General features: G+C 41.5%; 1 protein-coding gene across 1 annotated transcript in view; it reads right to left on the reverse strand.

Annotated features, from left to right (window-relative positions):
- POU6F2 (POU class 6 homeobox 2) overlaps positions 1-18,832 on the reverse strand; it is a 728,490-nt gene that overhangs the window by 26,557 nt on the left and 683,101 nt on the right. Inside the window, exon 7 of the mRNA XM_042783132.1 lies at positions 14,212-14,418. Within this exon, the coding sequence (XP_042639066.1) occupies positions 14,212-14,418 (207 nt within the window). The remainder of the gene's footprint in view (positions 1-14,211; positions 14,419-18,832) is intronic.

An 18,832-nucleotide genomic window follows, 5' to 3' on the forward strand; every position in this document is an offset into this window, starting at 1 on the left:
CCCTCCTAGACGCAGAAAGATTCTCTCACTGCCGGCTGGGAGATGTTACTTTCCTAATAAACCCCATAATCTGTGAGTTCTATGTGGCCATTGCAGTGAATTATTGACCCCAGCAGAGAGGTGGTGGGTGCGAGGGAGGAACGGTTGGTGTCAGGGTTGGTGAAAGGTCTGGAAGGAGGCAGAATGTCTGGCCTCACAGGAATAGGCCTTGGGCTACTGATGGTGATTCTGCCTTCCTCTTGTGAGGTTAGAGGAGGTCAGAAGATGTGGCCTCCTTACCTCTTTGGCAAAAAGACATCTCATTTTTTTCTTGTAAATATGAAATTTCAGGAGTTTAAATATTGATTTAGAAATTATTCTCTATAGTATCTGTATCTCTGAAGTATTTAAGCTTCCATATTTTTAAGAAAACATGGTACTCTCAGGTGACTAGAAGATTATCCAAAAATATTATTATGATTTTATCGTCATATGGAGACACATCTCAGAGTTGCATAAAGATTGCTCTTTGCTTGGTATGATGTATTTGAGTTATTTCTAGTACCCCACACTTACTTTTCTCTGTATCATTATCTGTTTATATGTCGTGCTTGCTATTTATTCACTACATCCTGACTAGACTGCCTCTGGAGGTTCTGGGCGATAAGAACAATTAACATACTCTGCTGCTAATAGAAAGTTTGGGAGTTTGAGTCCACTCAGAGGCACCTGGAAAGAAAGGCTTGGTGATCTAAAACTTAGCCATTGAAAACTTTATGGAGCACAGTCCTACTCTGATACAAATGGGGTTGTCCTGAGTTGGAATGGACTTAACAACAATTTCTTAAAACAATAGAAGCTGGAATTTTTCTCTTTCTGGGTTCAGATAACTAACCACTTTCATGCCCTATTTCAAGCCATAAACCAGATATAAATAGGCTCTGAGCAAAGAAAGTCCATAAGAAAGGAGCAGAAGGAAGGGGCAGTTCATGTTAGCCTGGAGTTTTGCATTAACCAGAGAAGAAGGGATTGATGTCTATCCTATATATAAGATGAGAAATAGGAAGGACTTCCTGCTGCCTCTCACAGGCTGGCATCAATGGTTTGTTTGTGTTGGTTGGCACTGCCAGTGTGTTTAATGTATTTAACAAAAATATATTAAAAGCACACTTTTATTGTGCACTAAAAAGTTTCCTAGATTTTATGTGCTACTGTTTTCCATATATCTTTCATATGTAATGCAGAATATTGAATAGTATTTTAGTTTCTGGAATAAAGCATCTTCTAATTAAATTCAAAATTGATATAATAGTGAGTTGGGGTGGCAAGTATCTTAGAAAATGGAATAAAACACAGAATGTGCTAGACAAGTTGGGAAAGCAAATGCATGTAAATGGTAAAATTCAAGTGGGATTAAATATAGATAATTCCTTTGGGGAGGAAAAAAACCCCAAAAAAACCTCTCCAAAAATGCAAAGGCAAAGTGTAAAATGTCTAGACTTTCACAGATAGATCAGGTTGCCATAATGAACCACAGCTACAACCTCCATGTGGTAGAATGGAGTGAATAGAACCTTGAGAGATCTTAGCAGAAGCTAGAGCATGTAGGAGAATCATTGTGACTTCCCTATCTCCACACACTGGCTGGCATTTTTCTTAGTACTGTGTTTTGTTGGAAGGAGCTCTGGTGGCATAGTGGATAAGGCAGCTGGCTGCTAACCAGAAGGTTGGTGGTTCAAACCTACCAGCTGCTCTGCAGAAGGAAGATGGGGCAATCCACTTCTGTAAAGATTTATAGCCTTGGTAACTGTGGTGGTTAAATTTGTATGTCAACTTGGCTAGGCCTGGTTGAGTGGCTAGGCAGCTGGATGTTGTTATTCCCCATGATGAGACTGATAATCAACTCCATGGTGGAATCTACTGTGAGCAGCTGAGTAGCTGCCTTAGGGATGTGGTCTGCTTCCTGTATATAAGGAGAAGTCTTGGGAATGGTCTCTAGTTTATGGCACACTTGAACCCTGCATGTAGCCACGTTGTTCAGCAGCCTGCCATGCTCTGCCAATCTTGGGACTTTCAATGGACTTGATCTGGTGGCCTGTTGTGTTATTTGGTAACATTAGGACTGTGCCTTTTTAATTATTGATCTTAGGCTGTCAGCCTCAGCAGCCAGCAACTGTCTGAATGAAGAAAAGCCTCCAGCTTCAGTGGGCCAAGAGCAGGAGGCAAAGCTGAAGCCCAAGGCTGAGGGGCTTTCACCCAGCCCCTAGAGCCTGGCACTTAAAACTAAGACTTAAAGCCTCCAAACTGTTAGAGAATAAACTCCTATTTGTTAAAGCCATCCCATTTGTGGTATATTCCTGTCAGAGCAGCACTAGGTAACCAGAACAGTAACCCTATAGGGGTCACTCTGAGTCAGAGGCAGTGAGTTTGTTGTTTTGTTGGATGTCTCCTAACAGCTTGAAAAGAAAGTTAGTGGTCCTCAAGATTTAGCATGCATCAGAATCACCTGGAGGGCTTCTTAAAATACAGATCCTTGGACTCCACCCACAGAATTTCTGATTTAGTAGGTACAAGGTGGGGCCAGGTAATCTGTATTTCTAATAAGTTCCAGGTGATGCTGATGCTGCTGGTTGGGGGACCACATAAGATCCTGGAAGGAGCTTCTCTCAAAATAGATGTCTTTGGGTGATGCAAATGGTGATGCTTGGCTGCTAACTGAAAGGTTGGAGGTTCTAGTCTGCCCAGAGGTGCCTCAAAAGAAAGGCCTGGTGATCTACTTCCAAAAAATCAGCCATTGACACGGTTCTACTCTGACACACATGGGTCACCATGAGTTGGAATCAACTTGACAGCAACTGGTTGGTCTCTTAGAACAAGAGTAAAGAAAGTGGTAGTGTAGTGCCTAAGACACTTGACTGCTAACCAGAAGACTGGCAGTTCAAATCCACCAGCCACTCCTATGAAGGAAGGTTGGGCAATCTACTTCCATAGTGATACCACTTTGGAAACTCAAGGAGGGGTCGCTATGAGTCAGGTCCAACTTGATGGCACATAACAACAACAACAGCCAAGAGAAGCCCAGATTTAATAAGAACCTTTAATAGATTAACAATTAAAAGGACATAATGAATGCATGTGTATTATTGAAGAGTTCATTCTACTGTGGACAGGGCAAGAGAAAAGGTGTTAAATTTACTTAAAGTTGTAGAACTGACATGAGGACAATTTAAAAGTTTTCAATACCTGGAACATCATGCCAAGGAGATTTTATGTATCTGTGGAAATTTAGAAAAAGTGGAAAGAGATTGTCTTTTGTCAGAGTTTAGGAGATTTACTGGGCTTTCTTGCCAGCTCTGTTCCATGACTCTGAAGCATTTTCTTAACCTAAGCTGGAAGAAGAGCTCCAATTTAAGCCTCCATTACAGACACCTCCTGTTTGCAGGGGACTAAATGTGGCAGAGGGACACTGGGGGTTCAGTAGTAGAAGTCTTGCCCTCCATGCAAAAGACCTGCTTTTGATCCTGGGTTTGATTTCCAACCAATGCACCTCTTGCACAGCCACTAACCATCTGTCATTGGACACTTGCATATTACTATGATACTGAATAAGTTTTAGCAGCACTTCCAGACTAACACAGAGTAGGAAGAAATGCCTGGCAATTTACTTCTGAAAATCATCCAATAAAAGTTCTGTGGATCACAATGGTCCAATCTGCAACCAGTCATGGGCAGCATTTCATCCCATTGTATACGGGGCTATGATGAGTCTGCACTGATTCTACGGCAACTAACAAGAAGAAAAAGTGGCAGAAATGCCAATGGCCTCGAGGAAAAGAAAAGAAAGCAGCCTCATTGCCAGGCAAGAGGAGGATGTGAGGGAATGATGAGAGTGGGAGCAGATTTAGGGAAGATGGCTAGGTATGGGAAGAGAGGCCAAGGGAGTCATAAAACATACAACACACAATAGGAAAACACACAGGAGCTCAGCAGGAGCAAATGGCAGAACAGGAATTAGATTCTACTGCAGAGCAGAAAAGAGAGAATTAAATGCAGTTGAGATAATGAGGTGGGAGAGGGTGGTGAGAAGAAGGGTTTGCCATTCAGAAAAGAAATAAATAGGAGAAGACAGTGTTACTTGGAAGTTCTTCCCCAGCTGCCAGTAGCACTAATTTGGAACATACTGGCAAATGACAGAAGACACCAATTGGAAAGACACAGATGGGCCTAAGCCAACTTCTTGGCTGCAGCATCTCTGGGATGCTGGTGCCCTAGGCAATGAAACATTGCAATTCAGCAGCAATTAAGTTAAACACAATTTCCCAAGCATCTGTGTAGGCTAGGTTCTGCAGTGTATGGGTGCAGATGAAACAGCCTGGTCCTGATCCTTCAGGTACTGCCTTCTAGCAATCCAGGCAGGTATGTAGAGTTCATATGACAATGCCATCTGACAAAAATGAACAGAGTAGAGCACTGTGGTGCAGAGATGAGGGAAAATTCAGGAGGATTCAGAGGCTTCATGGAGGAGGTGACAGTGGACCCAGACAATGAAAGACAGATGAGCAGGAGTTTGCCAGACAGAGAAGATGGGAAAAAGCATGACCATAGAACATGTGGAGTATGGACCGTGTATGCCTGAGCTTGGTAGAGAGTAACTAGATGAGACCAGAGAGGAGAAATTCTACTAAATATAGGCTGGAAGACTAACAGGATGTTTTGTATTCTGTTTACTGATCTCCATTTTATCCACTTAGAAAATCTCTCTGTCAGTGGAAATGCCTCATTTTATGTCTCATTCTGAGTTTTTCCAAGTAGTAACAACTGATTCAGGCTGGGCCTGAGAAGGGAAGTTGATTTTTAAAATATAGTTAAACTAATAGTAGCTCTGGTAGCATAGTGCGTAAGACACTTGACTGACTGCTAACCAGAAGGCTGGAAGTTCAAACCCACCAGTCAGTCCTTGGAAGGAAGATTGGACAATCTACTTCCATAGTGATACTATCTCGGAAACCCAAGGAAGGGTCGCTATGAGTTGGGGCTGACTCAATGGCGCAAAACAACAGTTAAACTAATATGTTTTTGTATTTACTTGTAAAGAAAAGGGATGGATTTGGATAACCATGTGGCATTTTACAGAGCTAATTTAAACAAGCCAACTTCCTTTAGCTTCCTATTAGCACCAATGTTACTTTTGGAAGACAAATTGAGTGCCTTCATAGATGGTAATCTCCAAATATTATAACTATGGTGCTTAATTTTTGAAAATTTTAATATTCTGATTTTAAAAGTTGCAATAATTTTTCTCTCAAATTTTTCCTAAACAACCCCAGTAAATTCTTGCAAGGATTTAGTCAAAACAAGAATGAAATGATGTCTTGGGCAGCTTATGAAGAAATCTCAAATTCATATTCACAGGGTAATAAGAGCGACTTTGGGGAGAATTTACCATAAGCCACCATGGTAGTGGTAGAATTTCATGGAGGAAACAAAAGTTTACTTTCAAGCTCCAGCCAATATTTTTGTATTAAGCAGATTTTTTTAAAATTGTGATTTGGGTGAAAATTACAGAGCAAATTCACTTTCCATACAGCAGTTCACATATATTTTGTATTGTGACATTGACTACAATTTAACTCAATGCAACAGCTCCATTCCCACTTCATCCCGATGTCTATCCATCTATCCATCTTTTTTTTTTTTTTTTAATAAGCAGGGAGATCCTTACCTTTTTTTGTTTTTGTTTTTGAAATCTAGTGTTTTTCTGACTTTTATTTTCTTGCGTTGTTTACCAAGGATCTGATGTGATACTGTAGAAGCTGTACCTAAGGCTAAAGGATCCTGGTGAATTTTTTCTTTTTAATGTTATTTGTATCTCAGATGGTAACTTTGCACATTGTAATAGTTAAGGTTATGTGTCATCTTGGCTGGGCCTGGTTTTGAGTGTCTGGGGAGGTGGATGTAGTATTCCCCATGATGAGACTGGTAATCATCTCCATGGTGGAATCTACTGTGAGTGGCCAAGTAGCTGCCTTAGGGATGTGGTCTGCTTCCAGCATATAAGGAAAAGCTGTAGGAATGGTCTGTAGCTTTATGGCACTCTTGAACCTTGCATGTAGCCATGTCTTCATTTAGGAGCCTGTCATGTTTCTTTCCAATCTTGGGACTGTCTCTGGACTTGAATTAGTGGCCTGCTGTGTTGTTTGGTAACATTGGGACTGTGTCTTTTTACTTGTTGACCTTGGGTTTGTTAGCCTCAGCATCCAGCAGCTGACTGAATGAAGAAAGCCTCCAACTTTAGTGGGCTGGGAACAAGAGGGAAAACTGAAGCTCAAGGTCAAGGGGCTTTCACCCAGCTCCTAGATCATGGCACTTTGGACTCGGACTTCCAGCCTCCTAAACTGTAATAGAATACATCTCCTATTTGTTAAAACCATCCCATTTGTGGCACTTCTGTTAGAGCAGCACTAGAAGTAATCAAAACACACATTCTTTCCAATCTTTCATCATTGAAAAGATAAATCATCGTCAAGATTGGCTGACACCCTTAGATTTTATTCAGGCTCTTAATTACAGAAGAAGCTCTAGTTGGCACAGTGGTTAAAGCATTTGGCTGCTAACAAAAAGGTTGGCACTTCAAACCTACTAGATGCTCCATGGGAGAAAGATGAGGTAGTCTGCTTCCATAAAGATTCACAGCCTTGGAAACCCTACAGAGCAGTTCTACTCTATCCAAAAAGGGTCAACTATGAGTCAGAATTGACTCGATGGCAGTGGTTTGGGTTTTAATTAGTGGTTGCTCTTGTTAGTCACTTTCTATTCAGCTCTGATTCATGGTGATCTTATATATAACAGAACACAACATTGCTGGGTCCTGTGGCATCTCCATAATCATTTGTATGTTTGAGTCCATAATTGTGGCTGTTGTGTCAGTCTATCTTATTGAGGGTTTCCCTCGTTTTCACTGACCATCTACTTTACCAAACATGATGTCCTTTTCTAGCAATTGGTCTTTCCTGATGACATGTCCAAAGTAAGTGAGAAGTATCGCCAGCCTTACTTCTAAGGAACATTCTAATTGTATTTCTTCTAAGATTCATTTGTTCCCTCTTTTGATAATTGATGGTACATTAGAATTAAATCAATGCTGTAACTATTTTTAATTAAACTTAAACATCACTGTATGTCGTCTGTTCAGGAAGCTCTGTAGTTCACACCATGAAAGTGGGCTTCCTTCTGATTGTGAGTTAGGGAACTCTCTGTGTCTGTAATTTGTAACTCATTTCATTGTTGGAACTATGCTTCTGTGAAATCAAGCACTTGTCATAAATCACATGAAGAAATGAATTGAGAAACTTCTCTACTGTACAGCAGAAATCCTTTATTTTTTTAAGTAGTAGTCCATATTATATTTCTTCAATGTAAATGGTAATATTTAAAGAAAAAAATGAAGAGCAATATCCTTATACCTCTAGCTCTGAGCTTTTTATTTTTGGCTCTGGGAATTTTATGACATGCTGTTCTCAGAGTCACAGTTTTTATAGCAGGGACTCAGACTTGCTCATCTTTTGCCAATTTATTCACCTTGTGAACTTTACTACATGTGCCAGGGGGTTTCTACCAGAGCGGATGCCAAGAAATGAGAGCATTCATTTATTCTCACCATTTTCCTTCACATTTCTGACCAGATTCATGCTCATTTCCTTTGATTTTTTCTGGGTCTGGGGTAGACGACTGGCATGGGTTTTGGCAAGGGGTGAGCTTGCCCAAAGGGTGGGCAAGGGCTCTGTTGTTTGTTCCTGCTGTGGTCTGGGGATTCAGAATATTCTCCTATGACTCTTTCCCGCTGGGCCCTGGGGTTCTCTCGGCACACATAGTCATGAGAGATATGTGCACACGCACAGGTGACGGGAGCCCCCACTCTCTGGAAGACTGTCCAACCTTCCTTCCAAGGACTGACTGGTGGGTTTGAACTGCCAGCCTTCTGGTTATCAGTCAAGTGCCTTAGGCATTATGCTACCAGACCTCCTATTAGCTTAACCACATTTTAAAAATCAACTTCCCTTCTCAGGCCCAGCCTGAATCAGTCGTTACCACTTGGAAAAACCCAGAATGAGACATAAAATGAGGCATTTCCACTGACAGACAGATTTTCTAAGTGGATAAGTTCAATGTTGGTTGTAGCTGACATGAGTTGGATTTGCAAGGTACACCCCCTAGAGACTGGCTGTTTCTTCCCAGTCACTAGATCTTCAATTCTTCAGTGAGAAGGATGGTAAGTGTAGTTAGACTCACAAGGGAGTGTGTGTATTATGTTGGTCCTGAAATCATAATGAGGATTAACAGGTGCTATAAGAAAACTTCTGGGATGCCTTTGGGCTCATGAGAGAGTCTGTGGAAATGGGTTAATGATGTCGATTGAGGACAAGGTTTTGAGGAGTGGCACCATGCTTGCCTCATATCTGCCATTTCTTAGTTAGGCCCTTCCTCCTACACAGAGCTGTGATTTTATGTAACAGCAACAGTCTATCACCCACACATCTGTCTCTGATATTCCAGGTGAGAGTGAGAGCTGCTTTGTATTAAATGCTAATGATTTCTAATTAATTCATTACCTTTTCAGCAATTTACAACTTGGCTTTGCTGACAGAAATAGTTTTTAGGAGACTGTACTAAAAGAGGCTGATCTCCCCATTCCCCGCCTAGAGATCACTTGAACAGATAAAACTAGTATTTTAAAAACCAATGAAAGAGAGAATCTTGCTTCTTTTGGGAAACCATTTAGAAGGTAAAAGAATCCAGTGGAAACTTATAAATAGTATAAGAAATAAGCCATCTGAAGAGAGGAGGGGAGAGTCCTTTATGATACGTTGGCAGGAACTGCCTCACTGCCTGGAGTCCCTGGGTGGTGCAAATGGTTAAAGCATTTGGCTGCTAACTGAAAGGTTGGAAGTTCAAGTTCACTCAGAAATACCTCAGAAGAATGGCCTGATGATCTACTTCTGAAAAATTAGCCATTAAAAACCGTATGGGGTACAGTTCTGCCTTGACATACATGAGGTCTCCATGACTTTGAATTGACTTGAAAACAACAGTTTTTTTGGTTTTCACCACTGCTTGGGCTAAAGCTGAGGGAGAAGAGGGTGGCTTTGAATTTTGGCTCCACAGGCTAGAGAACAATCAGAGGTAGTGAGATGGTAGGCTTCCTCCTCTGCAAGGTGTGTTCAGACCTGGCTCCATGTTTCTTGGTGCCAATTCCCTTGCTGGATGAGGTCCTCTTTCAGGACACTCACATAGAACCAAGTGGTGAGGGACCATGTCTTTCTTTTCCAGTGCTTTACACCCAGCCTCTAGCATAACATAGCTAACTATTAATACTTCAATAAAAAATGAACTGGATCTTCATGGCATTGATGAAATCTGTGACATTTAATGCAGATCCTTATCCCATCTCCCTTGTTGTTGTTGCTGTTAAGTGCCGTTGAGTCAGCTCCAACTCACGGAGACCCTACGTACAATAAAATGAAACACTGTCCAGTCTTGTGCCATCTTCACAATCCTTGCTATGCTTGAGCCCATCATTGCAGCTACTGAGTCAATCCATCTTATTGAGTGTCTTCCCCTTTTTCTCTGACCCTCTACTTTATCAAATATGATCTCCTTCTCCAGGGACAGGTCCCTTCTGATAATATGATCAAAGTACATGAGATGAAGTCTATCCATTCTCACTTGTAAGGAGCATTCTGACTGTACTTCTTCCGAGACAGATTTGTTCGTTCTTCTAGCAGTCCATGCATTTTCAGTGTTTTTCAACAACACCACAATTCAAATGCACCAGTTCTTTGCTGTTCCTTATTCATTGTCCGGCTTTCATGCATATGGGCTACTGAAAATACCATGGCTTGAGTCAGGCATATCTTTATCTTTAAAGTGACATTTTTGCTCTTTAACATTTTAATGAGGTCTTTTGCAGATTTGCCCAGTGCAATACGTTGTCTTATTTCTTGACTGCTTATTCCATGTACATGGATCCAAGCAAAATGAAATTCCTGACAACTTCAATCTTTTCTCCATTTATCATGATGTTGCTTATTGGTTCACTTGTGAGGATTTTTGTTTCCTGTATGTTGAAGTATAACCCATACTGAAGACTGTAGTCTTTGATTTTCATCAGTAAGTGCTTCAAGTCATCTTCACTTTCAGCAAGCAATGTTGTGTCATCTGCATATCTCTGGTTGTTCATAAGTCTTCCTCCAAGCCTTATGGCACGTTCTTCATATAGTCCACCTTCTCAGATTATTTGCTTAGCATACAGATTGAATAGATATGGTGAAAGGATACAACTCTGACACACACCCTTCCTGATTTTAAACCATGCAGTATTCCCGTGTTCTGTTTGAACAACAGCTTCTTTTTCTATGTACAGGTTCCTCATGAGCACAATTAAGTGTCCTGGAATTCCCATTCTTTGCAGTATTATCCATAATTTGTTATGATTCACATAGTCGAATGCCCTCACATAGGCAACAAGACAGCGGTAAACATCTTTCTGGTATTCTTTGCTTTCAGCCAAGGTCCATCTGACATCAGCAATGATATACCTTACTCTATGCCATCTTCTGAATCAGGCTTGAATTTCTGGTTGTTCCCTGTCATTATACCATTGTAACTATTTTTGATGACTCAAGCTTTAAAAAACTACAACAAAGAAACAGAGGAATTGATGTTTTTCCATTGGTTTATGTGATTTTATCCCTGCAGCATATGACATTGTGGTCCACTTCCTAATTGTTGAAACTCTTTTTCCCTTGGATGCTAGGTTACCTCACTCTGAGTTCTTCTCCTACAATCTGTCTCCCTTCCTTATCCATCCATTAGAAGATGGTGTTTCCCAGGACTATTCCTTGTTCTTCCCTTGTTCCTCATACCTTTTCTAGATATCTTGCTTGTTCTTATGGTTTCAGCTCCTACATATATGCTCATGATTCCAGATCTACCTCCTTTGTCTGGAACTTTTCTAGATACTTTCTTTCTTTTTTAAAATAATATTTTACTGTGTTATTAGTAAAAGTTTACACAGAAAATTAGGTTCCCATTTAACAAGTCTATACATATTGGTTAGCGACATTGGTTACATTTTTCACAGTGTGCCAGCATTCTCATTATTTCCATTCTGATTGTTCTGTTTCCATTAATCTAGCTCCCTCCACCTTTCTCATCTTTGCTTTAAGGTTAACATTGACCATTTGATCTCATATAGATGATTATTTAAAGAAGCACAGTACTCACACATAATATTGTTTATTTTATGAGTCAATCTGTTAGTTGGCTGAAACGTGACCTGCAGGAGTGGCTTCAGTTCCAAGTTTAAATGGTATCTCAGGGCAACCGTCTGAGGGGTTCCTCTAGTCTCTATTGGTCCAGTAAGTTTGGCCTTTTTTTTTTTCCCCCCAAATGAATTTTAGTTTTGTTCTACTTTTTTCCCTCATTCTATCTGGGACCAATTTCTAGTACACACTTTCATTAATTTTTGTTTGTATTTTGCTAACATGGCTTGTTTATAACAGATGCCTCATTAGTTCAGTTTATTGTACATACTGATACCAGAGTTGTTTGATTGAAAAATAAAGCTGAACATTTCATCCCCCTCTTTAAATACCTCTTATAGATTCCCAGGGCTTCAGGTAAATCATCATCATCATCACCATCAGCACCATCATCATGACTATGTAAGTACAGACTCAGTGCCAGGTACTACTATAACCACTTCATATGTATATTAAAGTTAATCTTCAAAAGCACTCTGTAAGGTAGGTACTGGTGTACCCCATCTTACAGTTTAGGAAACTGGGGCACCAAGATGCTAAGTATCATGTTATAGTTCACACAGAGACCAAGTCCCTCCTTTTTCAGCTTGGTTATGGAGCCCTTGGTGACTGCCCTCTGCCTCCCTCTGTGCTCTAATCACATAGACCTTTTTTCTTTCTTAAATACTCCTTCCTTTTTCACACTTCTCTGCCTTTGCTCCTGCTGTTCTCACTGCCTGGAATGTTGCTAACCTGTTTTTTACCTGGGTAACTCTTACTCGTCCATCAAGATTGAGCTCCCAAGCCATCTTCACTGTGAAGACTCAAAACCCTCTGGGCTGAATTAGTTGCTCTGATGGCTAATGTTATGTGTCTACTTGGCTGACTATGGTGCCCCATTTTGGGGTCAAATAGTAGTCTAGATGTTGCTATGAAGGTTTTTACATGTGACCCTAAATTAAATAGATTACTCTTCAGAAGTGGGTACACCTCATCCATCAGTTGATGGCCTTAAGAGCAAAAACTGAGTTTTTCTGGAAGAAAGATTCTGCCTCAAGACTAGAACATAGAAACCCTGTGGTTTTTAGCCTGTTGTTTGGCTTAAGGATTTCAGACTTGCCATCACCACCAATCATGTGAGCCCATTCCCTAAAATAAATCTTTCTATTGTTGTTGGTTATTGCTCTTGAGTTAATTCTGACTCATGGTGCCTCCATGTGTACAGAGTAAACTGTTCCATAGGGTGTTTAAGTCTGTGACCTTTGGAAGCAGATCACCAGACCTGTCTTCTGAGGTACTTCTGATGGGTTTGAACCACCAACCCTTTGGCTAGTAGTTGAGCATTTAACTGTTTCTGTCATCCAGGGATGCCACTTCTCTTTTTATATGTATATATTTTATTGGTTCTTTTTCTATGATGAACTCTGACTAATGCAGTCCCTCCCACCTCTGTGCTCACACAAAACTTGATACATTTTCTCCTTTATTGTATGATGGGACTCCGTTTATATATCTCTGTCCTGTACAAGACTATGGGCTCCTTAAAATCATTTCTCTTTCTTCTCTTGTCTTAGCATTTAGCAAGGGCCTATTATACAGTAGATTATAAAAAAATATTTGTTGAATGAACCAATTAGCTAGAATTGGGACCATATCTTTCTGTTTTAATGCTTTGTACCCAGCCTCTAGCATAACACATAGGAGGCACTCAATTGATATTTGAATGAAAAACTGAACTGGATCATCATGGCATTGGGGAAATTCAACTACACAGAAATTCCTGTTGTACATTCCTTAATATGTGGATAGCAGTTTCAGCAGCATCAACCTGTGACCTCTTGATACTTAATAATTTTCTTCATTTAAAGATAAGACATATAAGTGCTCTGGCTTCTTTATCCTATTAAAAAATCATCTGAAAATTAAGTGTCATGAAACTAGATAAATAGCAACTGATTTTTATTGAATTTTAAGTCACTGCCTCTGTTTATAATGTAATATATTAATATTTTTAGATTTGAGAGCCATTTAGTTATCATCTATACTCAGTAAGAATGGGGGAAGTAAAGCTACTGCCTTTCTGTAACTATTGCTAGGTTAGGATTAGTGAGATAAATATATTTGCAGTGTAGTAAATTACCTGGTATAGCTTTTCTAGCCATAAATCTTTGTAAACTCCATGGTGGAATTTACTGTGAGCAACTGAGGAGCTCCTGATTGTTAAGGTTATCCACCTGGGGTATTTCTGTTGCAAGTGGCACAAAGCAATGTTCTAGGAAGTTTGCTCTCTCTCAGGTGTTTAGAATTCTGATGTTTTGATTGGTTAGTTTGGCCACTCTGCCAGGCTCAAAAGGAGCCTTCCTAGGAGCAGAAGAAGTGTCTCTGACTCCTGGCTGAGAAGGATATGCTGTTGAGAGAAACATGCTCCTGAGAGACACATGCTGCTGAGAAAGAGACACTGAGAGACACACATTGCTGAGAGAGAGAGGCACTGAGAGATACTCAGTGCTGGGAGAGAGCCTGAGAGAGACTGTTGGCTGACAGATAGTGGGTGTTTTTCCTGACCTTAAATTGTAGCCTGGTGCTTCCCTAATAAACCCCATAATCTGTGAGTTCTGTGTGGTCACTGTAGCAAATTATCAAACCCAGCAGAGAGAGGGTAGGTGCTGTGGGAGGAATGGTTGGTGTTAGGGTTGGGGAAAGGGCTGGAGGGAGGCAGCATGTCTGGCCTCACAGGAATAGGCCTTGGGCTGCTGATGGTGATTCTGTCTTCCTCTTGGGGTATTAGAGGAGGTAAGAAGGTGTGGCCTCCTTGCCCCCTTAGCAATATTGTAATTCAAAAATGACTTTCCACTGATGGAGACTAAGTAGAAGAAGGAAAGTCAGGAGAGGTATCCACAGAGACCCAGCTGCTTTGACATGGCATCTTTACCTGCTGGCCTGGCTTGATGGGGGAAAGCGTGATGCCCTGGGTGTTGATCACTGGTAGGATCTGATTCCCGATGACTGTGGCGATGATCTGGCCTTGGGCATTCGTCAGGAGCTGGGGGGTGATTGGTTGCACCTGAAGGCCCTGAGTGCCACTTGCTGCTTGGCCCGATGGCCCTGGACTAGGCATCAGTGGGATGGTCCCAATAATCTGCAAGAGACAGACAAGAGGTGAGGAGCTGGCCTTGTACCTGTGTGCAAATGCAGGAAGACATTTCTAAGCCCCGTCTCTGGGCGGTGCTATCTGAAGCTGACCAGAATCTGCAAATGGCTATGGAGATGTGTGTGTGGAGGAGAGAAGGGAAAAAGTCTTTTAAAAATATGATAAATGTAGTTTCTTCTAGGGCAGCACCTGCATCTCCTTTTTCTTAGAACCAGAGAGCAAGAAAACTCCTTAAGGCACTCAAGGCCCTCGTCTACCTGGGAGCCACATACCATCCCCTCAGTGCTCCTCATACCATGAGCTCCACTGCATCTGCTCCCCCACTGGCATTCTCCTCTGCAATTCCCATCCCTCCATCCTTTCACCAACATGATGCTCTCTCTCGAGGTCAAGGATCAACTTTTTTGGGTAGTTCTCCCTGATGTCCCCAACAGGATTACCAGAAAACCATGCCATGGAGTTGATTCTGACTCATGGGGACTCCATGTGTGTCAGAGTAGAACTGCGCTACATGGAGTTTTCAGTGGCTATTTTTTTTTTTCAAAAATAGATCCCCAGACCTTTCTTCTGAGGCACTTCTGGTTGGATTTGAACTTTCAACATTTAGATTATCAGCTGAGCATGTTAATCATTTGTATCACCAAGGGACTTCCCAGTAGATTAGGGCTCTGTTAAGCACTAGCATCTTCATGGTGTTTGAGAGTCTGGGCTGTGCAGTCAGAGAATTGAGATTCCTTTCCCAGCTGTGCCACCTGCTTGCTGTATAACATTTGTCAAGGAACTCAGGCTTTCTAACGGCTTGGGCAGAATTAGGATTATACACAAATCTTTAAAACACTTGAAATAGAAGCGAAATGAGTACTGAGGATTGAAATCAGAAAAGTCAATTTTAATGACGTGTTTTAAACTGAGGTCTAAAGGTTAGTGGTTCAATTGGCAGTACAGGCTCTTCTCTGCTGTCTTCAGGAGATCCTGGGTGGTGCACATGGTAAAGCTCTTAGCTACTAAACCAAAAGTTTACTTCTGAAACACATGGGGTCACCATGGGTTCAAATGGCTACTGGTTTTAGCCTTTGGTCTCAATGAATGAATTGTGTGGAAAGTCAGCAGGAGTGGCCTACCTGGACCCTATTACTGTGCTAAAGAGAAAGGGAGCATGGTGGGGCAGCCAATGTATAGAGTGTCTAAAACATATGGAAACAGAGACCAGTATACCTACATTGTCAGTGTTAACTTAATCTGTAAGAAACTATGCTTCCGGATGTGTGGAGTACCCTGATGGGGAGTCATGGAGATTGCTGTGTGACACATTCCCTTCCACATACTGTAGGATGGTTAAGCAGCTCCACTTGGCTTTTGACTTCAAGGGAAGCCTCCCAGACATGTGCTGAGGTAATGTAGCCCAGGGACCACTAAGGCCTACCAAAAAAAAAAAAAAAAAACGCCAAAGAAACAAACTTACTGACATGGAGTTGGATCTGATTCATAGCGGGGGTTTCCAAGGCGGTATCACTACAGAAGTAGATTGCCCAATCTTTGTTCTGAGGAGTGATTGGTGGCTTTGAACCATCAGCCTTCTAGTTAGCAGTCGAATGCCTTTAGGCACTATGCCACCACCTCAGCAGATGTTTCCATATAAGAGATGATTTCACTCTATATTCTTACATTGACTTTATGAAGTAGATATTTGTAAAACCTCCATTTATTTAGGGAGCTCCATTTATTTATTTAATTTTTTGTTAAATTGTGATTTGGGTGAAAGTTTACAGAAAAAATTGGTTTTCTATTCAACAATCCATACCAAAAACTAAACCAAAACAAAATAAACTCACTGCCATTGAGTCAATTCTGACTCACAGCAATGCCCTTTGGATTTCCAAGGTGGTAAATCTTTACAGAAGTAGATTGGCCAGTCTTCCTTCCATGGAGTGGCTGGTGGGTTTGAACCGCCAACCTTCTGATTAGCAGTCAAATGTCTTAGGTACTATGCCATCCGCAGACATTCTGTTTTGTGATATTCACTGTGAACCCCCAATGCAAGAGAATAAAACTTTTATTAAAAAAAAAAAATAAGAAAATTGAAGACATAGACAGGTACATGGGAGGTACAGACAATAAAGATGAATCCTCTTGCATGTACTATACTGTGTTGTCAGTAAAGAAAAAGAAAAGAAAGAAAGAAAATGGGGCCTCAGAGAAGTTAAGTGACTTGGCTAAAGTTATTCAGCCTGTAAGGTGGAACACAGGAGCCCTGGTGGCACAGTGGTGAAGCACTTGGCCACTAACGGAAAGACTGGCAGTTCTAAAAGACCAGACAATTTGCTCCCATAAAAATGACAGCTTAGGAAACTATATGGGGCAGTTCTACTCTATCCCATCGGGTTACTATAGATCAGAATTGACTCGATGGCACATAAGAACAACAACAAGCTGATCTGGCTGACCCTCAAATTCCTGCTTTTCCATTATGGCACCTGAGTCCCATTGCATGGAGGGCATTGGAAAGGGCCAACTCCTAGTAAAGTCATACAATTCCTTTTGCAATCTCCCACCACACTGGGATGATAAATGATTTCATTTTCTATCCCCATAGTACCCAGGGAGCTCTGGTAGCGTAGTGCCTAAGGCACTTGACTGCTAACCAGAAGGCTGGCGGTTCAAACCCACCAGCCACTCCTCGGAAGGAAGATGGGGCAATCTACTTCCATAGTGATACTGCCTTAGAAACCCAAGGAGGGGTCGCTATGAGTTGGATCCGACTTGACGGCACATAACAACAACAACAACAACAACAACAACATAGTACCCTAAGCAAGGCGTTGAAAATAGTGTCTCAATAAACATTTTTGGAATGAATGAATGGTTTCTAGACTCAGTTGTCAGATGCAAATTGGATCCCAGGACAACTGCAAGAACATACTGCTTAGTGACAAAGATCATGCCAGAGAAATCACCCCCTCCTCACTTGGCAGTTGCTGCCACCACAAAAGCTCTGTGGGATGGCACTAATGGAGGAACTATGTGAGTATCAGTTATCAATGGCAATTGACAATGGATGTTGATATAGGTCAAGTAATTACTGGGAGAGTGGTCAGCAGTCCCGTTGGGAGTTTGTAGCCCACAGTTGCACTGAGCAAGCCTGTGGTGTCTGTCCAGCAGCATCAGCAACAAGCATGTCCCACCCATGTGAGTAAGGTCAGGAGGAGTCCACATCAATAGATCAGAGCTCATAAGTACTTTATTGATGAGTGGTCTTGCATTAAACAGATCAGGATTCAAAGGCTGGTTTGAATCCTGAATAATGCCACAAGCAATGTAAAAGAGGATAGGAGAATGCCTACATTGGACAATTCTGCTTTCTCCACATGCCCACAAAACTTGACAGTTAACTCACCCAGCCTGGCTTTCCCTAGATTCTGAGACTTAAAAGCCCTGCTTCATCTGATTGGCTTGGGTTGAAAGCCTGTGGAAGAACCTAGATTCATTTACATGGTAGGGTCGTGGACTTTATTTTAGGCAGGATTTCAGCGTGTTTAGGCACCTGAGAGGATGTTTCAGAGGGAGGCATGGCACATGACAGTTACAGAACACTCCGGTGATGAAGAAAGCTGCATTTGAGCCGCAGAAGATTGACATCAGTCTGTGCTGTTTTCGTTGGTAATGAGATGCTGTGCCAACTTTCTGGGTGGAAAGAAAGCAGGCAAACACTAGCAACTCACCAGCCTCTTCTTTTAAGTATCACCTTGCTTCTCAGCACTGTGATGTGACATTACTAAAACATGGCACCACTTATGTCCATTTGCACATTGCTTCTCTTCTCTTGTAGGTCTTTGCATCACTTAACTAGGATAAGATAACACTAATATCAGAGCTAGAGAAATATGTAATGGCATTACTAAAAAAAACCCTCAGCAAAGAGAGTTTGGGGGTATGAGGTAAGGGTGGGATCAGGAGAGATTCTAAAGTCAGGGAGCCTTCTGTGAAATTATGGATTTTTCATTTTTGTTTCCCTTTCAAGTGAGATGAGGAGCTCTGGCGGCATAGTGCCTAAGGCATTTGACTGCTAACCAGAAGGTTCGTGGTTCAAACCCATCAGCCACTCCTCGGAAGGAATGTTGTGCACACTTCCATAGTGATGCTGCCTCGGAAACCCAAGGAGGGGTTGCTATGAGTCGGAGCCGACTCCACGGCAGTGGTTGTGTTTGCATTTCAGGTGAGTTGGTATCAGTATCTCAACGTCAGAAATTGGCAGTGCACTGTGGGGAGTTTTATAATATTCCTCGATGTATCACAACACACTGGTTTTAATTTGCTTCTGTTCATTGAAGGATAGAGATTATGTCACACTGGGTTGTCTAAAAATTCAATGATGTGCCTGTTTCACTTAGGCTGGTTCTTATTC

Source organism: Orycteropus afer, unplaced genomic scaffold (assembly GCF_000298275.1).
Source record: "Orycteropus afer afer isolate SDZICR_OR568_19922 unplaced genomic scaffold, OryAfe1.0 scaffold00690, whole genome shotgun sequence".
Classification (NCBI taxonomy): domain Eukaryota; kingdom Metazoa; phylum Chordata; class Mammalia; order Tubulidentata; family Orycteropodidae; genus Orycteropus; species Orycteropus afer.